Raw genomic sequence first — 25,495 nt, forward strand, 5'->3', positions numbered from 1 at the left:
AAGAATGCCTTGGATCCCAGCTGTGTTATAGCCTCCTCTCCAGAGATCTGTGCTCCTCAGCCTGCTTGGTCAACGCTTGGCACATTCACTGTCACCGGCTCCTCTCCTCCTCGCTTCTCTGCATATTAATCTCTGGATTATATAAAAAGGGGATGCCATGGCTGTCCTGGGCCTTCAAAGCCAGTGCTCAAAGAAGAGGAAGTAAGGGAAGAATCTGACCCCGCTCTCACCTGAAGACAGAAAAAGGAACCAGCCTTAACAGATGCGAAGCATATACCCTATCACATAGTCATTCTCTAGAAGCAAAAAGAAGCTAAGGGGAAATGCAGATGTTCCATAAAGGTGGCCATTAGAGATGGGATTATAGCTTCACATTTCCAGAGGACTTTATACAGAAAAACCTAGACTGGTTTTCTTAGCAACCCTGAGATAATCTTTCCCACAATTTCCCAAGCCTACATTTCTTAATTCCATTACAGATGTTATTAAAATTTTAAATATGTAATCATGCACATTAAGTTGCCAAATCCCCATAAAAACTATTAGGTTATTAAACTGCATACAGCCATTTAAATGAAAAAGGAGTAACATCTAATTTCTTTAAATTGAAAAAAGTAAAGGTTAGGACATTCTGACAATCTGATAAATATAGGTAGCATAAGTACAAGGATAGTGCATAGCATAAAATTAACAACATATTTTTCTAAACAGAAAAACATAAAATAAAGAAAATCTATCTTTTATTTGGTGTATAGTCAACACATTTAAAATAAAATTGCATCACAGATTCCACCTAGCCTAATAAATTATTAGAGCTTGATTATAAGCACCATGATTTAGTATTCATTTACCCTTTAATGTCAGCTGCTACAATTTATTTAGTTTACAAGTACTAGATCCAAATATTGTCATTTAAAAAAATCTTTAGGATTTCAAGAATAAAAGTACAAATGGTCAATCTGGAGACAATATGGGGGAACTTACAGCACAGAAACACAATGCATACTTTTGGGATTACATGTTATACTAGAAAAATAGGCATATTCATCAGTTGTAAAAAAAAAATTAACTATGCTTGTTACTTGTTAAATGCACGATATGTATTATGGCCAGTAGATCCTGACAGTCTAAAATTCATTTAAAGGATTTGGTTACTTTACATTTTAAAGCAATCATTATCTATGTATAAGGCATCATGTTTGTATGGTACTATCCTGCAATGTGACTGAAATTTGTTTTAATCCAGTATGGTAAGACACACTGACATGGAAATGATTGTCTTGAAGGAGGCAGGTTATACTCACAGATCCCTAAACACAGGAGGCAGGGCACACCATGCAGGGCCCTATGGGGAAGAACCAGAGTCAGTTGGGAGGCAGAAAGGGAGAGGGCAGAACATGGCCCAGAGCCTTTACTGGGGTTACCATGGGAAGAAGTTGCAGAGGCAGGGTAGGGTCCCTGGGTCAACTTAGTATTGGATAGTTTGAAGAATTTCAGCAGGCTCTGGACTCTAGGGGTGGTCCCTAGTTGTCTAGGACCCTGGGGTGACATAAGCAAAGGGATTCTGGCTTGGTGTGTGAGAGTTTGATAAAGGAGGTTGTTGGGGATGTGGGCTCTTTGGGGTGGTTGGTTAGTATATCACAGGCGCACTTGCAGGGGAGTCCTTTGCTATCTCTAGGAATTAGCTACCCCTAAGAGGGGCAGTCTTTGTAGGATCAGGGCCACCAAAACCAGAACATCAAGAATACGGAAAATAAGAAAATATGGTCAATACAGGTACTACCATATTTTAAATCAAAGTTTTCCTTTCATGCACAAGGACCTTTCCGGGCCAGGCCCTGTGAATAAACCCTGTTGGACTGTACATTTAAAAATATGAATAAAGTCTTACATTTCTTACTTTACCCTTTTGAATATTCTTTCTCGTTACCTCATTAGAATCTAATACTGGTTTTAATAGATAGATCCTTACAAAATACTATGGGATAGACATGTCTGGACATATTATTCCTTTACTATAGCTGAAAACAATAAGGCAGAACTGGGAATAGAACTCAAGACTTCTATCTCCAAGTCTAGAGCATGTTCTATTACATGCTGATGGCTTTTACAGTTTAACAAGATGATTAGTAATTGACAAATTCATTTCTCAAATAAATGGGCTTAATCAGGTTGTTTAGGGAAAAAATTCCATTAACTAGACCAAAGTCATCTCATTCCTGTTAGGTGTGTTTGGTCTTGGCTGCCTCCTATGGAGTTTCTTCTGGGAAATAGCATATTGGGAATAAACAAAATTACTCGGACAGAACAAGACAGCCAAATACCAATATGGCATTTCCGAACTCATTTTCAACAGATTTCAATCACTATTTTCTATATACTGATGAAATTCAGTATTCACATCAAAGATGGATATTCCCACCTGACTTGGTCTCTACACACACTCACATTCCTGGTGAGTAAACTAAGAAATATCCTGATGACTCTGGATAGTCCCCATTTGGCTCTCCAGATGCTCTTACCACGTTTTACTACTCTGTTCTGTGCCAGAAGACTGACTCCTATGAATCGTTGTGCCAGGGAGGACTCCCTTTGCCCTCTTGGTTTCAACCAAGCCTGGGTTAAACCACTGAGTGACACTGACAGGGGAAGAGGGTGTGAGGAGGATAACATTTCGTGGCCCCCTCTCCTCCAGGTCCTGTTCGTCTGTGACTGCATTCCTCTCCCTCAGGCCACAGTTCTGGCTGGGTGGCCCCTCTCCCACAGCTGGAACTCTCTCTCAGGGTTCCGGTAGTTGCACCCTCCTCTTCAGAAGTAGGGATGGTGGTTCATTTCTATATAACAAGGGTAGTTGTATGGTTTACCATTAGATACTTTGTTATTTCAGTTGGGAGGAGGGATGGAGGGGTGGTGTAGCAACCAGCCCAGTTTATTGATGCTAACTATAGGGAATAGAAGGGGAAGAGATAGCTCTCACTTGGACATGCCCCATGGACATCTAATAACCACATCTTGGAATGAGTAGTTTGTAAATGCAACCATCTCAAAAGTTGAATTTTTTTACACCTTTTAAGAGTATGTGAAGCGTAAGAAATGTAATCAATAAACTTGAAAGTGCAATGTTCCTGAAAAATAAATAATTACCAGGTTGGTCAATATAATCTCTCATGTCTGAAAGGACTTTCAGGGGAAAATTCTAACATCTGTAAGACCTTATCCTGGAAGGAGTGTTTTACCTTCAAGAAGTTGTATTGCATGAATAGGGGTAATCATGAGAAAACTAGACAATTCAGTTAGCCAGAACAGTCATGCCCCAAGTTATGCTTTGGCCAAGAAGTTGGAAGTGAGCTGTTGCTAGTTTAGTATTTGGCTAGTGGCAGTCTATTTTCTCCATATTTCCACATGGAATAAAGTAAAATTAAAATAAATAAATAAATATAAGTGAAGGGGGTGGGGAGACAGGGGCCCAGCAGTTACTATGAAGATTTGATTAATGCAGACAAGCAATTCAGATAATTGACCAGTTATCTGGGCTTCATAAGCCCTATTTAAAAAAAAAATCTACAAAATCAGGTCTAAAAAGTAAAAGACGTGCTCAGGGGATGAATTTCCTGGTTTAGCTATGTATATGGCCTGTACAGGCTGAACTTTGTGCTTAGAGGTAGTTGAACTGACCACATAAAGGGTATATCAGTGTAATTACTCAGTTGAATAGATTTGCATGAATCCATATATGACCTACTGCAGAATGTGAAATGAAGAAGTCATGATCTTGATCTTGAGGAATTCATGGTCAAGAGGTCATGTAGTATCCAAATAGTTATAATACTATGAAAATAGAAAGAAGCACATTAAAGCATTTCAGAATATCAAAGAGGGAGAAATCCTGTCTAGTTGGAGTGGGATGGGGCAGGGATTAGCAAGGGCTTCATGAAGTGGGGCTTTGAGGGTTGAGAGGATTTAAACTGGCAGAGAAAAAGAGAAGGCAAAGGGACAGTTATCAGTGTGCATATAATAGTTAGTGGTCAGTAGAGGCCACACTGGGGATGGTAGGCATGAAGGCTCTGCAGTCCAAAGATCTCCTTTTGAATCCCAGCTCTCTCACCACCTGAGTGGCTTTGAGCAAATGATTCAACCCTTTTAAGCCTCAGTTTCTCCTTCTGAAGATGAGGGTGGTAATAGCTACCTCTGGGAACTGTTGAGAAGATTAAAAGAGACAATGCTTGCTAATGAGCTAATGCCTGGCTCATAATTAGTGCTCCATAAATAGAGTTATTGTTAATCCACAGTGGAGCTTCAGTTTCCCATCTATCATCATGCTTAAATTTTTAAAAAATTGACACCCTTAAAAAGCTCTCAAAAGTTCCTCATTTTTTCATTTAGATAAAAAAGATTCCTTGTACTAAATTTGCAGTAGCCTAAAGCTATATTTTATGATAGGAAACAGAATTTATCATTAATGTATAAAACCACTGTTCAACAGTCAATGAAACCAACCAATTAATAAGAAACCATTAGAATTATAGAAGATACACATTTTTTTTTAATACCAGGAAGGCTTCTTTACTATTTTAATCCCCAAAATAAATAAAAATAAATTTAGCCTGAATGCCTGTAAATGGCCAGGAACCAACATTTCTCCCAAAATATTAGAAACCCAACCCACTCTCTTATGACTAAACAGCTTCCTTTATGATTCAAATTACACTTTCCAAAAGAATGTGGTTATATTGCAAAACACCACCCTTAAAATAAGTAACTAAAGTAGCAAGTAGTGGACGTCAAGGATCTTGTTGACTTTCCGGTAAAACGACTCAAAGCTATTTCAGAGGACAGCTTCAAATGACTTTTCAACACTATATTAAACATGAAACACTAACTTCCAAATTAAGCCAACCTTGTAAATAAACAGGTGACCCAAACCTCAGGAACCAAAATAAATTGGTCAGATTAGTAAACATTTAGCTTATGGGTTGGGAAAAAATTAAGTTAACCTTAAATTACCTCCCCATGATTCTGTAGGAACTGTACTTCTCTGTAATCTATCCTCATGTACAAAGCAGCAAATGCAATTTGTCACTGTGTTTATCATGATCATGTGTCTGTCAGGAAGAGGGGCTGAAACAGCAAATGTTTCCTGCTTCAAGCACAAGATCAATTCTGGTTCTGGGCTAGTGAACATGTTTGTGGGCTTAGGGGAATTTCTAAAACACTATGTGCAAGGCTGAAATAAGAATTCATGTAACTCCTTTTAATACCAGTCTTGGGGTGGGATCAACATCTGCCTTTTAAGCAAATCTCAGCAACTCAATCACAGGACACATGTCTGTCAGCAGTGGCTCATCAGGGAATGAAGTGTACTCCTCACTGAATTTTCTAGATATATGAAATTAATCCCTTCTGAAGCCAAACACATTTAAATGTAGTTATTTCAATGGAGGTTATTCTAAAATGAAATTCAATGAAAGTGAATTATAAAATATCATTATTCATATTCTTACTTAATACATATAATAAATATGTCAGTATAGTAGAATGCATTCTTAAATATGACTTTGTGTATAATTTTTGTTTGTTTTCCATCTCTTCTCATCAAGGATAAGCAATCAGCTCTGCTCCTTTCTTATATTAGGAGAAGGCAAAGCAAGATTTGAATGAGAAAATACGGAGAAAGAGTAATCCCGGCAGAAAGGATGAAAAGCACAGAAATAGAAGAGCACAGTCCAGGCATTGAAAATGGCACATAATGTAATTAGAATGGAGCTGAGGCCATGTGAAAGGAAGCAGTAGACACTAGCCGAAATAAAACTGAACTCCACCTAACACTCAAAATGACTCAGACCCGGGGCACCTGGGTGACTCAGTTGGTTAGGCTCCTGCCTTCGGCTCGGGTCATGATCCTGGAGTCCCAGGATCGAGTCCCGCATCGCGCTCTCTGCTCAGCAGGGAGCCTACTTCTCCCTTGGACCCTCCCCCCTCTCATATACTCTCTCTCTCTCATTCTTGCTCTCTCAAATAAATAAATAAATAAATAAATAAAAATGACTCAGACTCAGGCCAGTTTCATGGACACGTGACTGGTGCCGTTGCCTAGGGGCCCCCTGCCTGAGGTTTAATGCTATGCTGTAGGAAACACTTAATAATTTTATCTTTGAATTTGTGCTAAGTGAAGTCCAATGGAACAGGGGCATATGACCCCAAATCTTGAAGCCTTAGCTCACACTCAGTCTTCATTCCCACTGCCTGCCCAGGACCAGTTCTTGGTCGTTTATCCATCATGCTCTATTGTGTCCCAGGCCTCCCACCTCATCACCCTTCCCTTGTGACCAGGGGCTACAACCATGTCATCCTGGTTGAGTGAGAGGCTGCACTCCACATCTGCTATTGCCCTCTGCTCCTGGTTGGGATCTGGGTGGGAGTGTGGGGAGGGTCAGGTGCATGCCCCATGCCATCACAGAGAAGAGCAAGGCTGTGGTCATCCTCACCCAGAGCTGGCAGCATTATGATCAATTAGGCAGGGAACTCCATGAGGGTCCCTTACCTACCCCCAATCCAGGCACAGAGTTTCTCAGCATGGAGGTTGAAATCACTAGGGTGTTGCATGTCTGCTGTGGGTTGAGGCAGCATACTCTTGGGAAGAGAAGATTAACTTCACCTCCAACCAGGCTCCTGCTTTACCATTTTGCACTACACTCCACAAATTACATAACTGCCTCTACTTAGAATCTTTACTTGCCCAGCTTTGTTTCCTGTTATTGATAACAGCAGCACCCTTCTCCATATCACCCAGGGCATTATCTTCCCTTCCTCTTAGCCCAACTCCACACCTGCAGAACATCTTCCATCTGTCCCCTGCTGCCCATTTGCACTGTCCCTGCTTTAATTCAGTTGTTCATCATGGCTCCACTAGATCGTCATAATAGACTGTTAATTATTGCCACAGCTTTGAGCCTCCCCCTGTTCAATCCATTCAGCCACTGCCACCAGGTTACCCAAAACACCACCCTGATCCTACTAAAATGTTTTTAAGGGCTCCCTGTAACTGTTAGTCCCCGACTGTTAGTAAAATTCAAGTTCTTTAGTCAGGCATTCAAGGTTCTTTCTTCTTTTGCCCTCATCTTACTTTTGCATATTCGTTCTATAGCATGGGCAATACTCTGGCCAAATGAAACCATTCACTGTGCCCTATACACATTTTGTGCTTGCTCATTATTGTGTCTCTGCTGAAGCCATTTTACTACACCTGGATCATGACCTCCAAACCCACAACTGTCTCCAACGGTGAAATCTAACCCTTTTTTCAGCTTGAATGGCACCTACTCCATGAAGTCTTCTCTTCCATCATGAGGCCAGTCACAATGGGACTCCATTCTCCTCTGAGACTAATCATTTAGTCTGCAACATTTATTAAGTACAGCGCTTAGTATTTACTTGTTTGTGTATAGTATATGCCCCTCAAATATAAGTGTTTGGAGGGCAAAAAGGCATGTCCTCTCACCTTTGTATACCCACAGTCCCCCTACCCAGGCCTTAGGTAAAATGGGTGCTCAGTGTATTTTTTTTGGAACTAATGAATAAATGAAACTGTACTGTAAACAGATCAGTTTTCTGAAACCCTGGCACACCTGTAACCCTTCTGCGTCATCCCCTTTCCTCCTCCCAGTTCACCTAACAAAACATCCTGGCTGCTTTTCAGACCCAAAGCCCATCAAACACCTGTATCATCATTATCAACACTAACGAAAATATCATCTCATACTTTTTATTAATGTTTAAAGTGCTATATTCTGAATGCTCAGAATAATCTCAAAGAGAACACCTGTTACTTGAGTGCTCTTATTTTCAACCTCTTGAGGGCAATTTTTTCATTACTATATTAAAGTGGGCTGTTTAATAACTTATAACTGTCAGGGGAAAAAAAGATAAATGGCAGTCACTATGATCCATACTGGATACGTAAAATGAATTTTTTTCCACTTGCAATTCTTTTTCTTCTAATTTCAAGTCTGTTTTTTAGACAAATTGAAGAAAGTAATGAAAAGTAATGAAATAAACTAAGGGGTTTTTTTGCTGTCAGAACTTGTATTCAACTTTAGTATTTCATTAAACAGTCTACTCTTGACTCCAGAATGTCTTGCTTATTATCATAATTTCATAAGTATCTTTAATGCTTTTCTCTCACCCATATCCTAAACCCAAGAAGATCATCAGCCTAATTTTTAAATGATTAAATTTTGAAATGTTGTATCATAAAAATTTCACCTCCCGAAGAAGAAAAAGAATGCTAGTTGAATCTGAGCAAAAAACATCTTAAAAACATAGTAGGTAATGAAAATCAAAGAAGATGGTTATATTTTTACAAAGAAACTTCAGAATGTTTACAGAGGATCAGAATTACAACAACACTGTGATAAAAGATCATACATTTGAAAGGTTGTCGGTTTTCATTAAGAGAAATCTATAAGAGTCAGAAATGGGAAGGATGGGGGGAAATGCTAGAATTTAGGAAGGATGCAGCATTAATACAACTCCATAAAAAATTATATTGCATGGGTTTCTAAAAGGAACAAAGCATAAAACTTTTGATAGGAAAAGATAGGGTCAAGTGTTATCAATCACATTTAGAGGAATCTGAAGTAGAGAGTTGAAGGGTAGATATTTCTATCTTCCTTGAATGTAAAGATGGTTCTAAAATACTTATTTAATGGTGGAACATGGCTCAGGGAAAGAGTAGGTTGGTCAAAATGTGCTGAGTCCACATCTCTCAGTCCCTGATCAAGAGAAAAACAATTGAAAATGAGATAAAGAAAAAGAATTCTAGCAGACTAGTATCATCATTATCATCATAAATTGTTACCATTTCCTGAGCAATTGCAATGTGGCAGGTACTGTTTTAGGGGCTATAATGCGATACTCATTTTATTTTCCAAACAATTATTTTATCTTTGCCACATAGATGTTATTATTCCCATGTTGCAGATGAGGAGATTGAGACTTAGAGATAAAGAAATTCTCCCAAGGTCACACTAATGGAGACTACATATTATGGTACACCATAATAAAGAAAAAAAAGCATTTTTTTTTTGAAGAAGAGTAGCATTAAAAAATGAAGAAAAACACACCACGTTAAAAATATAGAAATATATAGTAGAAGCAGTGGTGAAAGGAAAGAGAAACTTTCTGAGAAACTTTTCTTCATTTCAGGTCGAAATGAAGACAAGGCATGACGCAGACAGATCTCAAATTCTCAGCCAATATCACACCCTCCCCCTACCTGCCTTTTGCTGGTCCTCCCAACAACCTGTCTTCTCTATAGCCATCGCTGCCACCCTGGGGACTCTCCTTTCCCACTGTCAGCTTCCAGATATCAAAGGCAACTTTGCTTTCATTCTGTCTTCAGAGTATGAGTAGGGCCCAGAAGAAATATCAGCTGCTACAAACCCGATTGTCTGTAACTCTGATAACACCTCTAGCCATGATTCCAGGCAGCAGGAAGGCAAGTCAACTGCTGAGGAAGCTGGGAATTCTGCTCTGGAAGAAAAGGTGGTTATGGGGACAATATTAAATACAAGCTGGGAGTTGAAGGAGGAGAGCAAGAAATAAAGGCTCATAGAAATAGGAGAATATCAGCTGAGGAAGAACAAGAAAAAGTAAGGCAATGAAGAGAATAGAATGCAATTCTGGGTTCTAACAAGTGCCATCCAACTAGGAAGAGGTTTTTTGGGGGTTTTTTTTGTTGTTTTTTCTTTTTTTTTTTTTTAGCCCAAACACACAATACAAATGTGGAAGGAATAGGAAGGAAAATACTTTGTGATTGTTCAACTTCTTAAAGAATCTTCAACATTCCAATTATTAAATGTTTCCTTTCTTCCTATTTTCCAAGATCACAGAGAAAGAGACACTTGTGAAAGTTCATTCATTGGTTGCTTGACCTAAAACTATCAGTCTTCAAGGAGGGTATAATGAATAAGGCACCTAATCAATAACAAAAGGTTAATGAAGAGGGTATTTTGACAGGCATCCCTGACTACGAAAGTGTTATACTGACAGACACCTCGCAAAAATGTGAAACTTGGTTTTAGTCCAAGCCAGTCAATTTTCTATGTAAAATTGTCAACTTTCAGATGAAATGGAGAAAATTTTGCCCTCAGTCTTCTTCCCACCACTTTTGCTATTCTGATCAACAGCTACCAAACTCTAGAGAAACAGGTAGCTCTATTAGACACTGGAAGAAGTGCTCATCAAATGACCACAAAACTTTCAATTCTTATGAACTCTGAAGAAGTCTCATAGAAAGCACATCCAGTTTCATCATGTTCAGTGAATAGATACTAAAGAAATTAGAATCGACTGGCTTTCGGATCTGGCATTTAATATCAAGTTCAAATTGCTGTGAAAATGAAAGGCTTAGAAATAGCAGAAAACAGCATGTTGGGTTTCTTTTTCCACTTGAAACTAGCAGGTTTACCCTGCTGATCGCCTCTGGAGTTGCTAAGAAAATTACCAATATTTGTTTGTTTCACAAACTAAAAACCTACATGCTCAGTCCTGTCAAAAGGTGACAGCAGAAAATGCTATATTCAAACCTCAAGATAAATAATCCCTCTATTTGTCCAACCTTTCTAAACTCAGTAACAGAAACAATTAAAAAGGCCCACTCTTCCTCTGATTTTCCTCCTCTGTTCTTCTTCCCTACCTTGAAATGCATGCAACTTTAAGCTAAGGGATGTGAAAGTAGTTTGGTACTTTGTTTCCCGTCCAACTCTGAAAGAATGAAATTTATTACAGTCCCAAAAGACATCAGAGACACCAACATCCCATTTTCTTCAGACTAACACTAGTATTCTGGAGCAGACTTTTTTTTTTCAAGCACCTCACAAATGCATTCTAAAACCATACAGTGATATTCTTAAAGATAAGGAATCTTGACAGAGAACCATGTGATATTAATGAGTGCAAAATGTAGTCCTTGTGATATGTGAACTGTTCACAAACCACTGTGTGTTCGGAGAAGACCATTACATCAAAGATGGTGTAGTAACATTCTAACTGGTCTAAACTCAGAGGGAATTTAAGTAGCAAGATTAGTATTGTAAAGAATCTAAATTAATGTGTTCCTGGATGCCAAAGGGTAACAGAAGGCTTAGCTTCCAAGCCAATGGGGCTCTGGAAGGGGGACAATGCAAAGTCCTACCTGGTAGGCATCAGGAATGTTGACCGTTTCTCCATGCTCCCCGACATAGCCAATGATGCCCTTGCCCCAGGGGACCTGCACCTCGTTTGAGTTCTCTGTGCTGCTGCAGGGCAGCAGTGGGGTTCCTGCATGCACATCAAAGAATTTGGAGACCAAGCTCTTCTTGCCAGCAGCTGCCCCCTCCACCAGGAAGAGAGAGCAGCGGTCAGCGTCCACCATGAGGCAGACAAAGATGAGTATCTTGTAGCTCAGGCTCGTAAGGTCAAGGTCATTGGAGATATCCTTGACCAGTTCCAGGAAGAACTGACGCTCATTATGCTTTTTGAGGTGGCACTTGTAGTCCATGGCCGTAGGGGGGTACTGAGGCAGATTCACCCTCGATTCCAGCAGGGCACTGAGAATGTGGGCCGTGGTGGGGGGCAGGGAGCTGGCCTTCCGGAGAAGTGCCCTCCGCCGCACACTGCTGAGGGGCTCCTGGGCCCGGGAGGTCACCTGTTCATCGTAGGTCCTGTTCACGTGGATGGCCTTGGAGCGAGCAAAACTCTTCCTGAGCTCTTTCTGAGAAGCTCTCCGCTGCAGGCTCCCATCGCCCCGGCTGCCACTGGCCCAGCTGGGACTCAGGGGAACCCCGCCACAGTCCGCGCCACCCGGAGCGGGGTGGCTGTTGGCCGAGCTATTTGGTCCAGTGCCACCGGCAACACTGCCGCTGCCTCTGCCACCACTGTGAGCCGAGCTGCCGGTGCCGGCCACTGCGGGCCTTGGGCCTACCGCCCCCTGACTCCCACCGTGCCTCTGCAGCCACTTCTCCACCATCTCCTGCTTCCCCTTCCGCATCAAGTAATCTTCAAACAACTCTGGGTGTCTGTCCAGGAAAGTTTCCACCTCCCCAAAGTCCAGGCGGGAGGCTGTCATGGTCCCAGACACAGCTTTCACGGCCACTCTACACTCGGACCAAACGTTTACCTACCCCAGCCCTCTAGCTGGTCCTGCACATGGCTACACCCACCAGTCTTCCCAGCTCCGTGCGAGCTCCGACTGAGCAGAGGAATCTCAGCTGGGAGGGTCCCCTTCCTTCGGGCTCGGAGAGTGGCTGGCAAGAACCCCACCCCCTCGTCCTGCTACTCCTGCTCCGCACAGGTGCCCCCACTGAGCTGCTGCCGTGGCCACAGTTCCAGTCTGGAAAGCCGGAGCTATCGCTGTTCTGGCTCCGGCTGCTGCCGCCGCCCGCTGCCGCTGTACCCGGCTGAGTGGACCACAGCGAAAGGGAGGTAGGGCAGGACACGCCCCTGAGTGAGGCACGGAGCCCGCGGCGGCGGGGCGGGGCCGGGGGGGGGGAGTGTTTGGAGGGAGGCTCGGGCGCCGGACCAGCCGGAGTCCACCGCCCAGGATGCCCGGCGGTTCCTGGAAGAGACTTTGAACCGCAGGAATCGGCGCCTGGGAACGCGGCCGACTCCTGATTGGAACACGATTAAAGGGGGAAACGCACCTTGTTCCTTTCCCCTCCTCCCATCGTTACTTCCCCAGCCCTCCCAATTCCCCGTCCCTTAATCCTCCAGCGTTTCCAGGAGGTCCCGGGGGAGCCCAGTGGGAATCCAAGTACTAGGAAGTGTTGGTGTTTTGCAGGCATCAGACCCAGAAGCTGACTCCGAGGAAATGAGGATGCTCAGAGAAAGGGAGGATTATTTTTCTGGGATGTGACTGTGGATTGTTGGTTCCTAAGATTCCTGGGACTGCCCGCTAACACTGCCCAGCTCCTGTGGGCTTTCAGTAAATATTAATGGAACTGGATTTCCCCGAAATTAGCAAATGAAGTTACCCATTAGCTTATGACTTTAACCAAATTCATGGACCTGGGAGAGTGGGAAAAGGTGGTACATGGAGGGAGGGTATAAAACACAGTTCCTTGGATTAGGGTGACCTTACCTAGCAGGGGCATATAGCAAGGCGGACTTAAGGGCAGTCCTGCATAATGTTATGGGTGGTTTCTCTTCTTTTCATGGATGACTGACCATCTCTTCCTTCTTTCCCCACTCAGTCTGGCAAGGCCACCAATGCTTCCCTTCCTACCAACATCCTAGGTCTTTGTGGGTAAGGATTTCTCCTCTGTGGGAAGCTTTTCTTTCTCCAGACCTAGGGATGCTCCAGATCTGGCTTGTCTCAGCTAGTTAGACAGAGAATAACATCAAGTTTCCCTTGGGCCTTTTCCAAACCTAGTGGTTAAATGTAGGTGATTTTCCAGGAAAGAACAGCAGGCTGATAACACTTTCTTGATGCTCAAGGGTCTCCTCTTTGGTGAGAAACAAAAGCAGACTGGGAACTATCTAGTTCCCTGGGACAGCAGGACAATCTAGACATGTTCTTACAGAATGACAGCAATGAGGGTAATAGAAAAGAGCTAGAGAGGAAGCAAGCAATGACTTTACAGTGCTTCCATGTGGCAGGCACACACAGATGACCTAACACAGTAAGTAAAGATTACTGCCGGAAGATGTCCTCAGAGCTAAGCAGACAAGGTGTATCAAGTACTTGCTATGTATTGATCATTTTATTTATTTTTTTTAAGTAGGCTCCACACCCATCATGAGGCTTGAACTCACAACCCTGAGATCAGCATGCTCTACCTACTGACCTAGCCAGGCGCCCAACACTGATCACTTTATGTTTTTTTTTTTTAAAGATTTTATTTATTTATTTGAGAGAGAGAGCAAGAGAGAGCATGCACCTGAGGCAGGGAGGAAGGAGGGGCAGAGGGAGAGGGAGAGAATCTCAAGCAGACTCTGTACTGAGCGCTGAGCCAGATGCAGGGCTGGATCTCATGACCCTGAGATCATGACCTGAGATGAAATCGAGAGTTGGACGCTTAACCAACTAAGCCACCCAGGCACCCCAGCAGTAATCACTTTAAATTAAGAGATTAGTTTATCCTCGCAACAGACTTAGGAGGTGAGGAGTCTTCTCGTACTTTCAAGATGGAGAAATTCTGAGAAGTTGAGTAACATACCCAAGGTGCACAGTCAGTGGGTGGCAGAGCTTGGGTGCAGATCCATTTAGTTTGGCTCCAGAGTGAGGCATGCTCTTAGCCACATCACTGGACTGTCTTCCACCTGTGTCAGCTGAGTCCTATGGGTGCCAGGATTTAGGCTAGTAATAGAGATGCAGGGGCTGGAGCAGAATATTCTCTAAACACCCCTCTAACAGCACCAGGAGTTGGCACACAGGAGAAAGAAAGGCTCTTATTCAAAAATTCCAAATTTCCCAGCTTAGTTAGCATGATTAAGAACATGGCCTTAGCACTGAAAATGCAACTGTGAACAAAACAAAGGCTCTGCCTTCACAGAGAAGGTGGGGAGACAGCCAATACACAAAGAAGAAAATAAATACACAGAATAAGAGAACATTGTGATAGTGCTGTGAAGAAAAACAAAACTTGGCAAGGGATTAGATAAAGGGATGAGGTAGTGGAAAGGCTCTTTTGGGCAGGGGACACCTGAGCAGAGATCTGATGGAAATGAGGGAATGAGTTATGTTGATATCTGGGAAAAAGAATGTACCAGGCAGAGGAAGCAAGTGCCAGAGTTGAGGTATGCAATGTATTTGGAGTATTTAAGAAACAGGAAGAAGACCACCTAGCAGACAGTGAATCAAGCACAGAATATTGGTAGTCTGGAGATGTAGGCTGCTAAGGAAATCGTGGTGATCAAGAATTAAATTTTAAAAAACAATCAGCACAGTGCCTGATACATAGAAAGTGCTCAATAAATGTTAGCTGTTGTATTACTTTTATGTTATCATTGTTATCATCCTAAGTGATAGTGTATGGAAACCTCACTGCATGTGATCACATCTCTAGTAACTTAAGTGGAACATCAGCAAAGATGGTCAAAGTGGTATGCTGGAACTGGCTTGCAGAGGCTCACAGAGCCCATTTTAGCATCTCTTCCCAACTCCATGTTCAGTGACATTATGTAGCTTGCAGTCATCCATGATGGGAGTATTTATATGATAGAAGTCAACAAATGCTACAAATCAGTTTTTTTTTTTTCCAGATTGCAAGTTGTTAAACATTTACCAACATTCAGTGAAAACAATTCAATTGTTCATCAACTGATGAATGGATAAATAAAATGTGGTATAGCCATAAAGTGGAATATTATTTGGCCATAATAGAAAGGAAGTATGTACTGATATAGGCTACAAATCGGAGGAACCTTGAAAAGTTTAAGCAAAGTGAAAGAAGTCACTCACAAAGGACCACATTTTGTATGATTTCGTTTATATGAAATGTCCACAACAGACAAATCCAAAGAGACAGAAAGTAGACTAGTGGTTGTCAGGAGATGAGAAGAGGGGAGATAGAGACGAAGCAGATGACCACTAATAGGTACAGAGTTTCTTTTTGAGTTAATGAAAATAATGTTCTAAAATTAATTGTGGTGCTGGTTACACAATTCTGTGGCTATACTAAAATCCATTGAATTGTACACTTTAAATAGATGAATTGTATGGTATGTGAATTATATCTCAATTAAGCTGTTATAAACCAACAACAACAAAAACTGTTTACCAGGACATGACTGGTTATAATGCAGCAGCAATGTTGTGCATGGAGGTAAGAAAAGCACTGAGCATCCTCAAAGAAGGGAGAGACCAGCCCTGGTCTGCTTGGAAACAGGTTTAATAGTTAGTCATTTCCTTAATCCCATCTTCCATGTATTCATTATAAAAGCAGTTGTTTAGCATTTCTCAGAGCTTTACATGTTCATGTTCCAGGCTCTTGGAGCAAAAGGAGACTAAGATAAAACCTCTGCCTTTGATTGAGGATCTCACAGTCTACAGCACCAAGAGCAGTGAGAGTAGAGAAGAATACTGGGAAGGGTGGGAAAATGAATTGAGCATTTGTGGCTTGGTTTTGAATTGGCTCCAGCTTTATTCCCTGCTTGGTTTATGAGGTCACTGAAGGAGTCAATGGTTGAGGAAGAAAGTAAGAAAGTGACAGAGAATACTCATAAGATAGTCCAGAGGGCTGTGATGGAGGGCTGCATAATAAGATGTGTGTTGATGTGGCCCCAATTGCCATTTCCTCTTCATTTTCAATTTGTAGAATGGTGTATTAGTCATGGTCCCAAGAGAAAACAGAGCACACTCAAAATAATTTCAAAAGGGTTAATTTATAAGAAGACTGATTACAAAGGTGGAATATATGTAAACCACTGGGATAATGAAGACACTTGGGACTTAAAGCAACAGAGAAATCACCACCCCCAGACCTGATGGGAGGGTCACCAGGACTCAAAAGGACAGAGACTTACATAGTAACAACTGCCTTCAGAGGAATAGTGACAGCCTGTCAAAAGACATCAACAGCTCAAGTTGACCTCAAAGGAGGAATATCAGAAATAAATACCTTGAACTCATTCTCCCTCCCTCCTATCATGACTACACCCAACTAGAAGCTAGAAGGTGTTGGAGCTTGTTGATAGAATCCATATGGGTCATCCTTCCTAGGTAGAGAGTAGCAGGGACAAAGAAGGATCTGTATAAGCTATGGAGGGACACATGAAAAGTATTTGGCCCAATATGGAATCTTGAAGACGTCCCCTTATGAAATAATGGATGCTATAGCTCCAATTTTCTGCAATTCTGCCCTCTTCTCTGTATAGTTCTGCTAATTCCACCAAAACTGTCTATGATAGATTCTACAACATTTGCAGTCAACAGAACCCTACTGTAGGACACTAACCCTGAAAAGGTATGATACTGTGATGATAAATCAATCAGCTAAAGGAAAAAGCTCTACAGACTCCCCCTCTATATACCCCTTCTCCTTTCTACCAAGACAGAAATATTGCCCATGTAGCCTCTCATTGGAGAATGGAGAAGATAAAGGGGCCTTCCCACTTGTAGTTTTCAAGAACAAGGGCTTCCTCTTTGATCCAAGTATTCATTACTTTATCACTGCCATTGTCAATTAGGATTTATTGATTGATCACTCTCCCTGTCAAAGCACCGGCTTACATATGCAGAATAACTTTTATTATTCCAAAGGGGGCCCATTACATTTTAGCACGAGATGGAACTTTAGAAATCATCTAATAATCCACTTTCATTTTGTACGCATGGAAACTGAGATCTAGAGCAGACATTGAACTCCTCCAAAGTCATCTGCTAAGCACAACCTCTGATCTGCTCCTGGTTCCATCCCTCCCCTACCAACATCCCACAACTTGAAACCAATATCTTGAAGCCCAATGAATCCTAAGCTTGTCTCCTAATTATTCCATCTCCTAAAACAGACTTTCACTATGTGAACAATAGGCATCATCAAATAGGTTGATGCAATTTTCCAAAATGAAACATTCACTTCAAAAAAATTAAAATTGGCATATTATTATTTTAGGAAATAGAGGTCCATGGGATCAAATAAAAAAAAGGGTTATTCCAATTCCAAAAAGATTAAAGATCTCTAAACTGTAAATTCCACACAGAGATATTTACATTTATCTTTATAGGAATTTAATATCAGAATTTGTTCATGGTCTATGCCAAATCCAAAACCTGAGGAGCTGTATTATTTGGGGTTTTCCAGAGAAACAGAACCAATAAAACCAAAGAGTATTATATACATATACATACATATATACATACATACATACATTTACTATGAGGGACTGGCTCACATGATTATGGAGGCTATGATATGCTGCCTGCAAACGGGAAATCCAGGAAAGCCAGTGGTATAATTCAGTCCAAGTCTAAAGGCCTAAGAACAAGGCGAGAGAGAATAATATAAGTCCCAGTCCCAGGGCAGATGATATGTGGTGTTCCAGCTCAGTGGTAAGGCAGGAAAAAAAGGCTGCCTTCCCTTTTCTCCACCTTTTGTTCTATTTAGGCCTTCAGCGGAATGAATGGATGATAATCTAATCACACTGAAGAGGGCAATCTCCTGAGTCCTCCAATTCAAATGTTAATCTCATTAGAAATACCCTCACAGACACCCCAAAACAATGTTTAATCTGGGTACCCTGTTGCCTACTCAGGTTGACACAAAAAATTAACCACTGCAGGTGCCTTACCTGGTTTTAAATTTTGTAAGCACTCTCTTCCCCCGTTCTATTTGTGTAGAATCTTAACATGTGCCTATGTTTAAATCCTAGTAGTGATTTCACCTTAATCCAGTACAAGTTTGTAACCCACAGTAACTCACAAGAGAATAAGAAATTTATAAAGTAACTGTGTAGACGAATATATGCCACACAGGGTAAATTAGATTAGCATAAAGGTGAAAGTTACTTTCTCCTTCATATAAAAAGTGCTGCTGCCACACTGCCCTTCTGCACAAAGGCTTATCAAGCTTGCATCATACTTGGGAACTCCCATTGGCCAAAGCCAATCATATAGCCAAATGTAGAGTCAGTCAGAGGAGTGACAAGAATATGAATCCTCACAGGTATCATTTGTTGGGAGCCACTGATTTAGCAATTAACCACACAAGCTCCCTCCGAAATCCCCAACCCACATTTCCAACTGCTACAAAGCATTTGCTCCTATATGTCTCACAGACACCTCAAATTTATCATTCCTAAGATCACTCTCATTGTTCCCCATCTTAAACACTCAACCTGAGGATTATCTTGCCTCAGAAATTTCTTTTTGAATCCAGCTTCTCTTCTCCAAACCCACTTGACTTGATTCAAGTCTTCATCATTTGTCCATTCTCTAACAACCAGTGTCGAATTCCACATAACAAGTGTAATAACGGCACAGCCTTGCCTATAAACTTTTATTTGTAGGATTAAGTCCTTGTCGAAGATGTGCAGTGGGTTGAATGGTAACCCTCCAAAAGATATGTCCTCCCAGAACCTGTGAATGTGATCTTATTTGGAAAGAGGGTCTTTGCAGATGTAATTGAGGATCTCAAGATAAGATCATCCTAGACTCAGGGTGGGTCCTAAATCCCATGACACTTTTCCTTCTAAGATACAGAAGAAAAGACTGAGACACATAGAGGAGAAGGCAATATGAAGACAGAGTAGAGGTTGGAGTGATGAATCCATAAGCCAAGGAACACCAAGGATTGCTGGCAACCCATCACAAGCTAGGAAAGAGACATGGAACAAATTCTCCCTCAGAGCATCCAGAAAAAAATCAACTTTCCCAACACCTTGAATTTGGAGTTCTGGCCTCTGGAACTACCAGAGAATAAGTTTCTGTTGTCTTAAGCACCAGGTTTGCAGTAATTTGTTACAACAGCCCTGAAAAACTAATGGAAGATCCTTCATCTCTGCACCTCTATTTTCCAACTCTCTTCTTTTCCTTATCTTCTGCTACTCCCTGCTGTATATTCTCCAAGCAGACAGATCCCATCTCCCTTCTGGGCTTTCCCCTGAAATGCTCTTCTCTCCTTTCCTGCCTCTCAAACTTCTATTTTCCATTAAGACCTATTTGAAATGTCACATCCTCTATGAATTTTTATCTGCTTTCATGTTATGAAGCTGTGTTCTGTCTTCCAGTGTGATCTGTCCTCCTGGTTCCACATATTTTGGTCAGCTATCTGCTATAAATCATTTAATATTTGGTATTTGTTCAACCCAACATGATGTATTTAATTCTCCTTTAAAAAATTTTTTTACGTTAAAGCACATTTCCTTACTCTTTTATCTTTTTTCAATTTAGAAATTGAAACCACTCTGATCAATAAGCCCACCTGTATTCATAATTATATTAAAGAATAGTAAGTACCCAGAAGGCAAATTTTTTTAATTTCAAAGATACCCAGGTGAACAATGATGACCAATGAAGATAGAAAAATAAGCTTCATATGATAAGCCAGACAAGTACTGTATGATATCATTTCTATGTGGAATCTAAAAAAGTCAAACATGTACCAAAAAAAAAAAGGAGAGAGTATATGTAAAACAGTACTTACCGGGGGAAGCAAGATAGGGGATAACTGATGGTGTTTAAGGGTACAAACTTGTAACAAGTACTAAAAGCCGCAGTAATGCACAGTTTATTAAACACAGACAATAATATTGTACCACAAGTATGTAATATGATAAATATCATTATAACCACAACCATATTATGATATATAAATATATCAAAGTAACATGATGTACCCCTTTAATTTATACAATGTTGTTGTCAAATTTACCCAATAAAGAATTTTAAAAAAGAGAGAAAAATACACTACAATATTATGCCTTAATAAGTGTTTCAGATATTGTTTTCTTCTTCTTAAAAATAGATATTTTATCTCAGAAGAAAAATTAGCAATAATCAAAGTATCTTGTTGAAGAATGATTTGTTGATAAAGTAAACTGATTGACTTTTAACTATTTCAAATTATTTTCTCTACATTTGGAAACTCAAACTTAGTAGAATATGGACAGATTGAATATTTTAAAAATACCTTGAATCTTTATAAGGTAACATTGTTACAAATATCTTAAACTATCGAAGGCTGAGTTAGATATTGAGGATATAAAATAATGTAAGGATATCCCTTTCCTCAAAGAACATTTACAGTCTAGCTAGGAAGACAGAATATTTACATTAAAGTACAAATGACAACATAAGGTACAATGCATTGATTGAATATAACAAACAATGAAATCTATATAAGAAATCACAAATATTCTTAAATGCCATATAATGTTTGTATTCAATAATAATCCACAATTAGTATTAATATTGAAAGTGTAGATCTACTAATAATCAGAACAAAATGCAGAAAAAATTGGGGGAAAATTCCACAATGAATGATTCGGTTTTTACTTAAAGAACTAATATAAAAGGAGGGTGCAAACTAAATTCAGCAATACATTAAAAGGATCATACACCATGATCAAGTAGATTTATTCCAGGGATGCAAGAATGGTTCAATATCCACAAACAAGTCAATGTGATAGGCCACATTAACAAAATAAAGGATAAAAATCATATCATCATCTCAATAGATACAGAAAAAGCACTTAACAAAATTCAACATCCATTTATGACAAAAACTCTCAACAAAGTGGGGATAGAAGGAATGTACCTCAACATAACAAAGCCATATATGACAAATTCACAGCTAACATCATTCTCAATGGTAAAAAGCAAAAGCTTTTCCTCTAAGATTAGGAATAAGACAAGGATGCCTACTCTCGCCACTTTTATTCAATGTGGTATTTTGGAAGTCCTAACTAAAGCAATTAGGCAAGAAAAAGAAATAAAATGTATCCAAATTGGAACGGAAGAGGAAAAACTGTCACTATTTGCAGATAGAGTGATATTATATAGAAAACTCTAAATACTCCATCAAAAAACTGTTGGAATTAATAAATTTAATAAAGTTGCAGGATACAAAGTCAATACAAAAATCTGTTGTATTTATACACACTAATAATGAATTATTAGAAAGCGAAATTAAGAAAACAATTGCATTTATAATTGCATCAAAAAGAATAAAATACTTAGGAATAAATTTAAGCAAGAAGGTAAAAGACCTATATATTGAAAACTACAAGATATTAATGAAAAAAATTGAAGAAGATACAAATAAATTCAAAGACATTCCATGCTCAAGGACTGAAAGAATCAATATTGTTAAAATATCCACACTACCCAAAGTAATCTACAAATTCAATGTAATCCCTATCAAAATTCCAATGGCATTTCCACAGAAATAGGACAAATAAATAATCCTAAAATTTGTATGGAATCACAAAAGACCCTGAATAGCCAAAGCAATCTTGAGAAAGAAAAACAAAGCTGGAGGCATCATGTTCCCTGATTTCAAACTATATTGCAAAGCTACGGTAATTTAAAAAGTATGGTATTTGCATAAAAACAGACATATAGATCAATAGAACAAAACAGAGAGCCAAGAAATAAACCCATGCATATATGGTCAATTAATCTGTGACAAATGAGCCAAGAATACACTGTAAGAAGGACAGTCTCTTTGATAAATGATGTTGGGAAAACTGGACAGCCACATGTAAAAGAATGAAACTTCACAACTATCTTACACCATACATAAAAATTAACTAAAAATGGATTAAAGACTTGAATGTAAAACTTGAAACCATAAAACTCCTAGAAGAAAACATAGATAGTAAGCTCCTTGACATAGGTCTTGGTGATGATTTTTTTAATCTGACACGAAAAGCAAAAGCAAGAAAAGCAAAAATAAACAAGTGCAACTATATCAAACTAAAGAGTTTCTGCACAGCAAAGGAAATCATCAAGAAAATGGAAAAGCAACTTACTGAGTGGGAAACAATATCTGCAAATCATATAACTAATGAGGGGTTAATAATCAAAATTTATAAAGAATTCATATAACCAAACAGCAAAAAAAACACAAAAAATCCAGTTTTTTAAAAATGGACAGAAGACATTTTTCCAAAGACATACAGATGGCCAACAGGTACATGAAAAGGTGTTCAACATCATTAATTATCAGGGAAATGCAAATCAAAACCATGATTAGATATTACCTCACACCTGTTAGGCTGGCTGCTAACAACAAGAAATAACAAATGTTGGCAGGGATGTGAAGAAAAGAGAACTCTTATGCACTGTTGGTGGGAATGTAAATTAGTGCAGCCACTATGGAAAACAGTATGGAGGTTCCTTAAAAACTTAAAAATAGAACTACCATGGAGTACCTGGGTGACTCAGTCAGTTAAATGTTTGACTTTGGCTCAAGTCATGATCTCAGGATCCTGGGATGGAGCCCCGTGTTGGGCTCCACACTCAGCAGGGAATCTTCTTGCCCTCTCCCTCTCCCTTTGCCCCTCCCCACCACTTCTGCTCTCTCGCGCATGCACATGCATTCTCCCTCTCTCTCAAATAAATAAATAAAATCTTTAAAAATAAATAGAACTACCATATGATCAGTAACTCCACTTCTGGTATTTACTCAAGGAAAATAAAAACACTAACTTGAAAAGATGCATCCCCATATTCACTGCAGTATTATTCACAATAGCCAAGATATAGAAACAACCAAAGTGTCCATTGATGAATGAATGAATGAATGGATAAAGAAAATGTGGTATATACATACAATGGAATATTATTCAGCCATAGAAAAGAATGAAATCTTGCCATTTGCAACAACATGGATGGACCTTGAGGGCGTTATGCTAAGTGACAAAGACAAATACCATGATGATCTCACTTATATGTGAAATCTTAAAAAACAAAAAAACAAAAACACCAAGCTCATAGATACAGTGAACAGATTGGTGGTTGCCAGAGGCAAGGGAAATGGGTGAACAGGGTCAAAAGGTCCAAACTTCCAGTTTTAAAATAAGTTATGGGGATGAAATGTATAGCATGGTGGCTATAGTTAATAATACTGCACAGTATATCTGAAAGTTATTGGAAGAGTAAACTTAAATATTCTCATCACAATAAAAGAATTTTTCTAACTACGTATGGTGATGGATGCTAGCTAGTCTCAGTATAGTGATCATTTTGCAATATATACATATATGGAATCACTGTGTTTTACTCCTGGAACTGACATAATATGTATCAATTATACCTCAATAAAAACAAATTTAACAAAAATAGAGCAAACTAGCACCTAGGGTGTGACTGACAGGTAACTTAAAGAGCAAAGAGGCTGGGTCCAACAGAGCGACTGTCTGAAGTGGAAATATGAGCAAAGGAAATGCTTATACATGTTTATGGTAGATGGTATCTTGTTTGCCATCTCTTCCTGCTAACAGGATGACCTACTACTGTTATGTGACTTGCCATTCCTCCTGCAGGGAGAGTATATGTCCCCACCTCATTGGCGTTGGGCTTAGCCACTTAATGTTTGGTCACTGGAATGTGAGCACATATAACATATGCCATAGCTGAGCAGAAGCTTTATGAAGAAGCATCAGGAGCTACTTCCAGGGCTTTTGATCTTTCCCTCTGCCACAAGAATGGGAATGTCCCATATAGGTACTTCCCCTTTAACCTAAGTTAGATGACTCTTAGAACCCAGAGAATGAGAAAACACTTAGAACAGAGCCACAGCTGACCACAGGCTACATGCCCTGTAAATGATCAATAAGTGTTTTGTTGTCGCAAGTCCATAAGATTTTCTTACTGTAGTAGAGTTGACTAATACAGAAATGCTACCTAGATGTAGGGTGCTGCTCCGCAGCCCTGTCTTTAGCATCAGATAGTGGGCCGCATGGAAACTGTCATGTGGAGCTAGAAAAATGGTGAGCCATATTATGTAGGGATCAAATATTTCGTGAATGAAATTGTCACCTGCAATTACTTAACGACAGGTAATAAACCTAATGAATTTATGGCTTTGGGTGAAGAGAAACGAATGGTTGTGCAAATAAAATATATTTGAAAGTGAGAGATCTAGCCCAATCCCCCAAATTTTATAAATAGTGCCCCTTTCTGCACCCCTCCCTCTGCCTTCTTAGTGCCTGTCATCAGCTCTTATGCCCTCATGCAACACCCCCCGCCATGGTGGTGCCCCACTCCCACCTGCCTCTACTACCATAATATACTGTGCTTAAATGAGTCCCCCCTTTGTGGAGAATGAGGAATTCAGGCTGAAGAAATGCATGAAATTGTGATTTTGAACTCACAAGTTGATGATAATGATCACTGAGTGAAATATATACAGAAGAAAATTTGATTCTTAATTCTTCCCCATGTTAATATTTTAGAAGAATGTGATGATGACAGAGAATAAGCAAATACTCTCAAATCATGCTGTATTATACACAACTTCCTGTGGGACACAAGGGTTCAATTAAAAAAATTACTCTTCTTGAAAACTAAATAGTATGTTGTTTTCCACAAGAACCACTGACTAGAGGTTTTCATCTGGAAAGTACTTCACTCCCTAGTATAAAAAAGTTTAAGAACACAGCAACCAACAATGTTCCTTGCTTTCTGAAGAGTTCCCTCTGTTCCTTCTGAAACCCACAAATAATTGCCAAGTTAACTGATCTCATATTTTTACTTTAATTAAATGAAACAACACTTTATTCTTCCAGATCCCTGTCAAATATATTTTAGAATTGCCTATGCTAAAAGTGACAAATCTTATATAATCATCCCACTGTCTGTAACACTTTTCAAATATATTTTTGTTGATATGCAATCAGCATAACATTTCCTTTCTACTGAAGTTTCCCAGTTCCTGTTAATGGTCCTATAAAACAAGGATACTACTTCTTTCAGATTTCATAGACATAACAATCTACTCTCTGATTAATGTGAATCTTTTTTCTATTGAATCTTTAATTCAAGTTTAGGAGACAATAGCAGACTTCAGTAACT

At 39.7% G+C, this 25,495-nt stretch overlaps 1 protein-coding gene across 1 annotated transcript in view; it reads right to left on the minus strand.

Annotated features, from left to right (window-relative positions):
• The window catches only part of PDE11A (phosphodiesterase 11A), a 397,322-nt gene extending 385,066 nt beyond the window's left edge, over positions 1 to 12,256 (minus strand). The window contains exon 1 of the mRNA XM_064586747.1: positions 11,195 to 12,256. Within this exon, the coding sequence (XP_064442817.1) occupies positions 11,195 to 12,106 (912 nt within the window). The 5' untranslated portion in view covers positions 12,107 to 12,256. The remainder of the gene's footprint in view (positions 1 to 11,194) is intronic.
• Between the last annotated feature and the right edge of the window lie 13,239 nt (positions 12,257 to 25,495).

The sequence above is a fragment of the Mirounga angustirostris genome, unplaced genomic scaffold (assembly GCF_029215605.1).
Source record: "Mirounga angustirostris isolate CCGP_5_RB_7025 unplaced genomic scaffold, mMirAng1.0.hap1 SCAF_3, whole genome shotgun sequence".
NCBI classification, from domain to species: Eukaryota; Metazoa; Chordata; class Mammalia; order Carnivora; family Phocidae; genus Mirounga; species Mirounga angustirostris.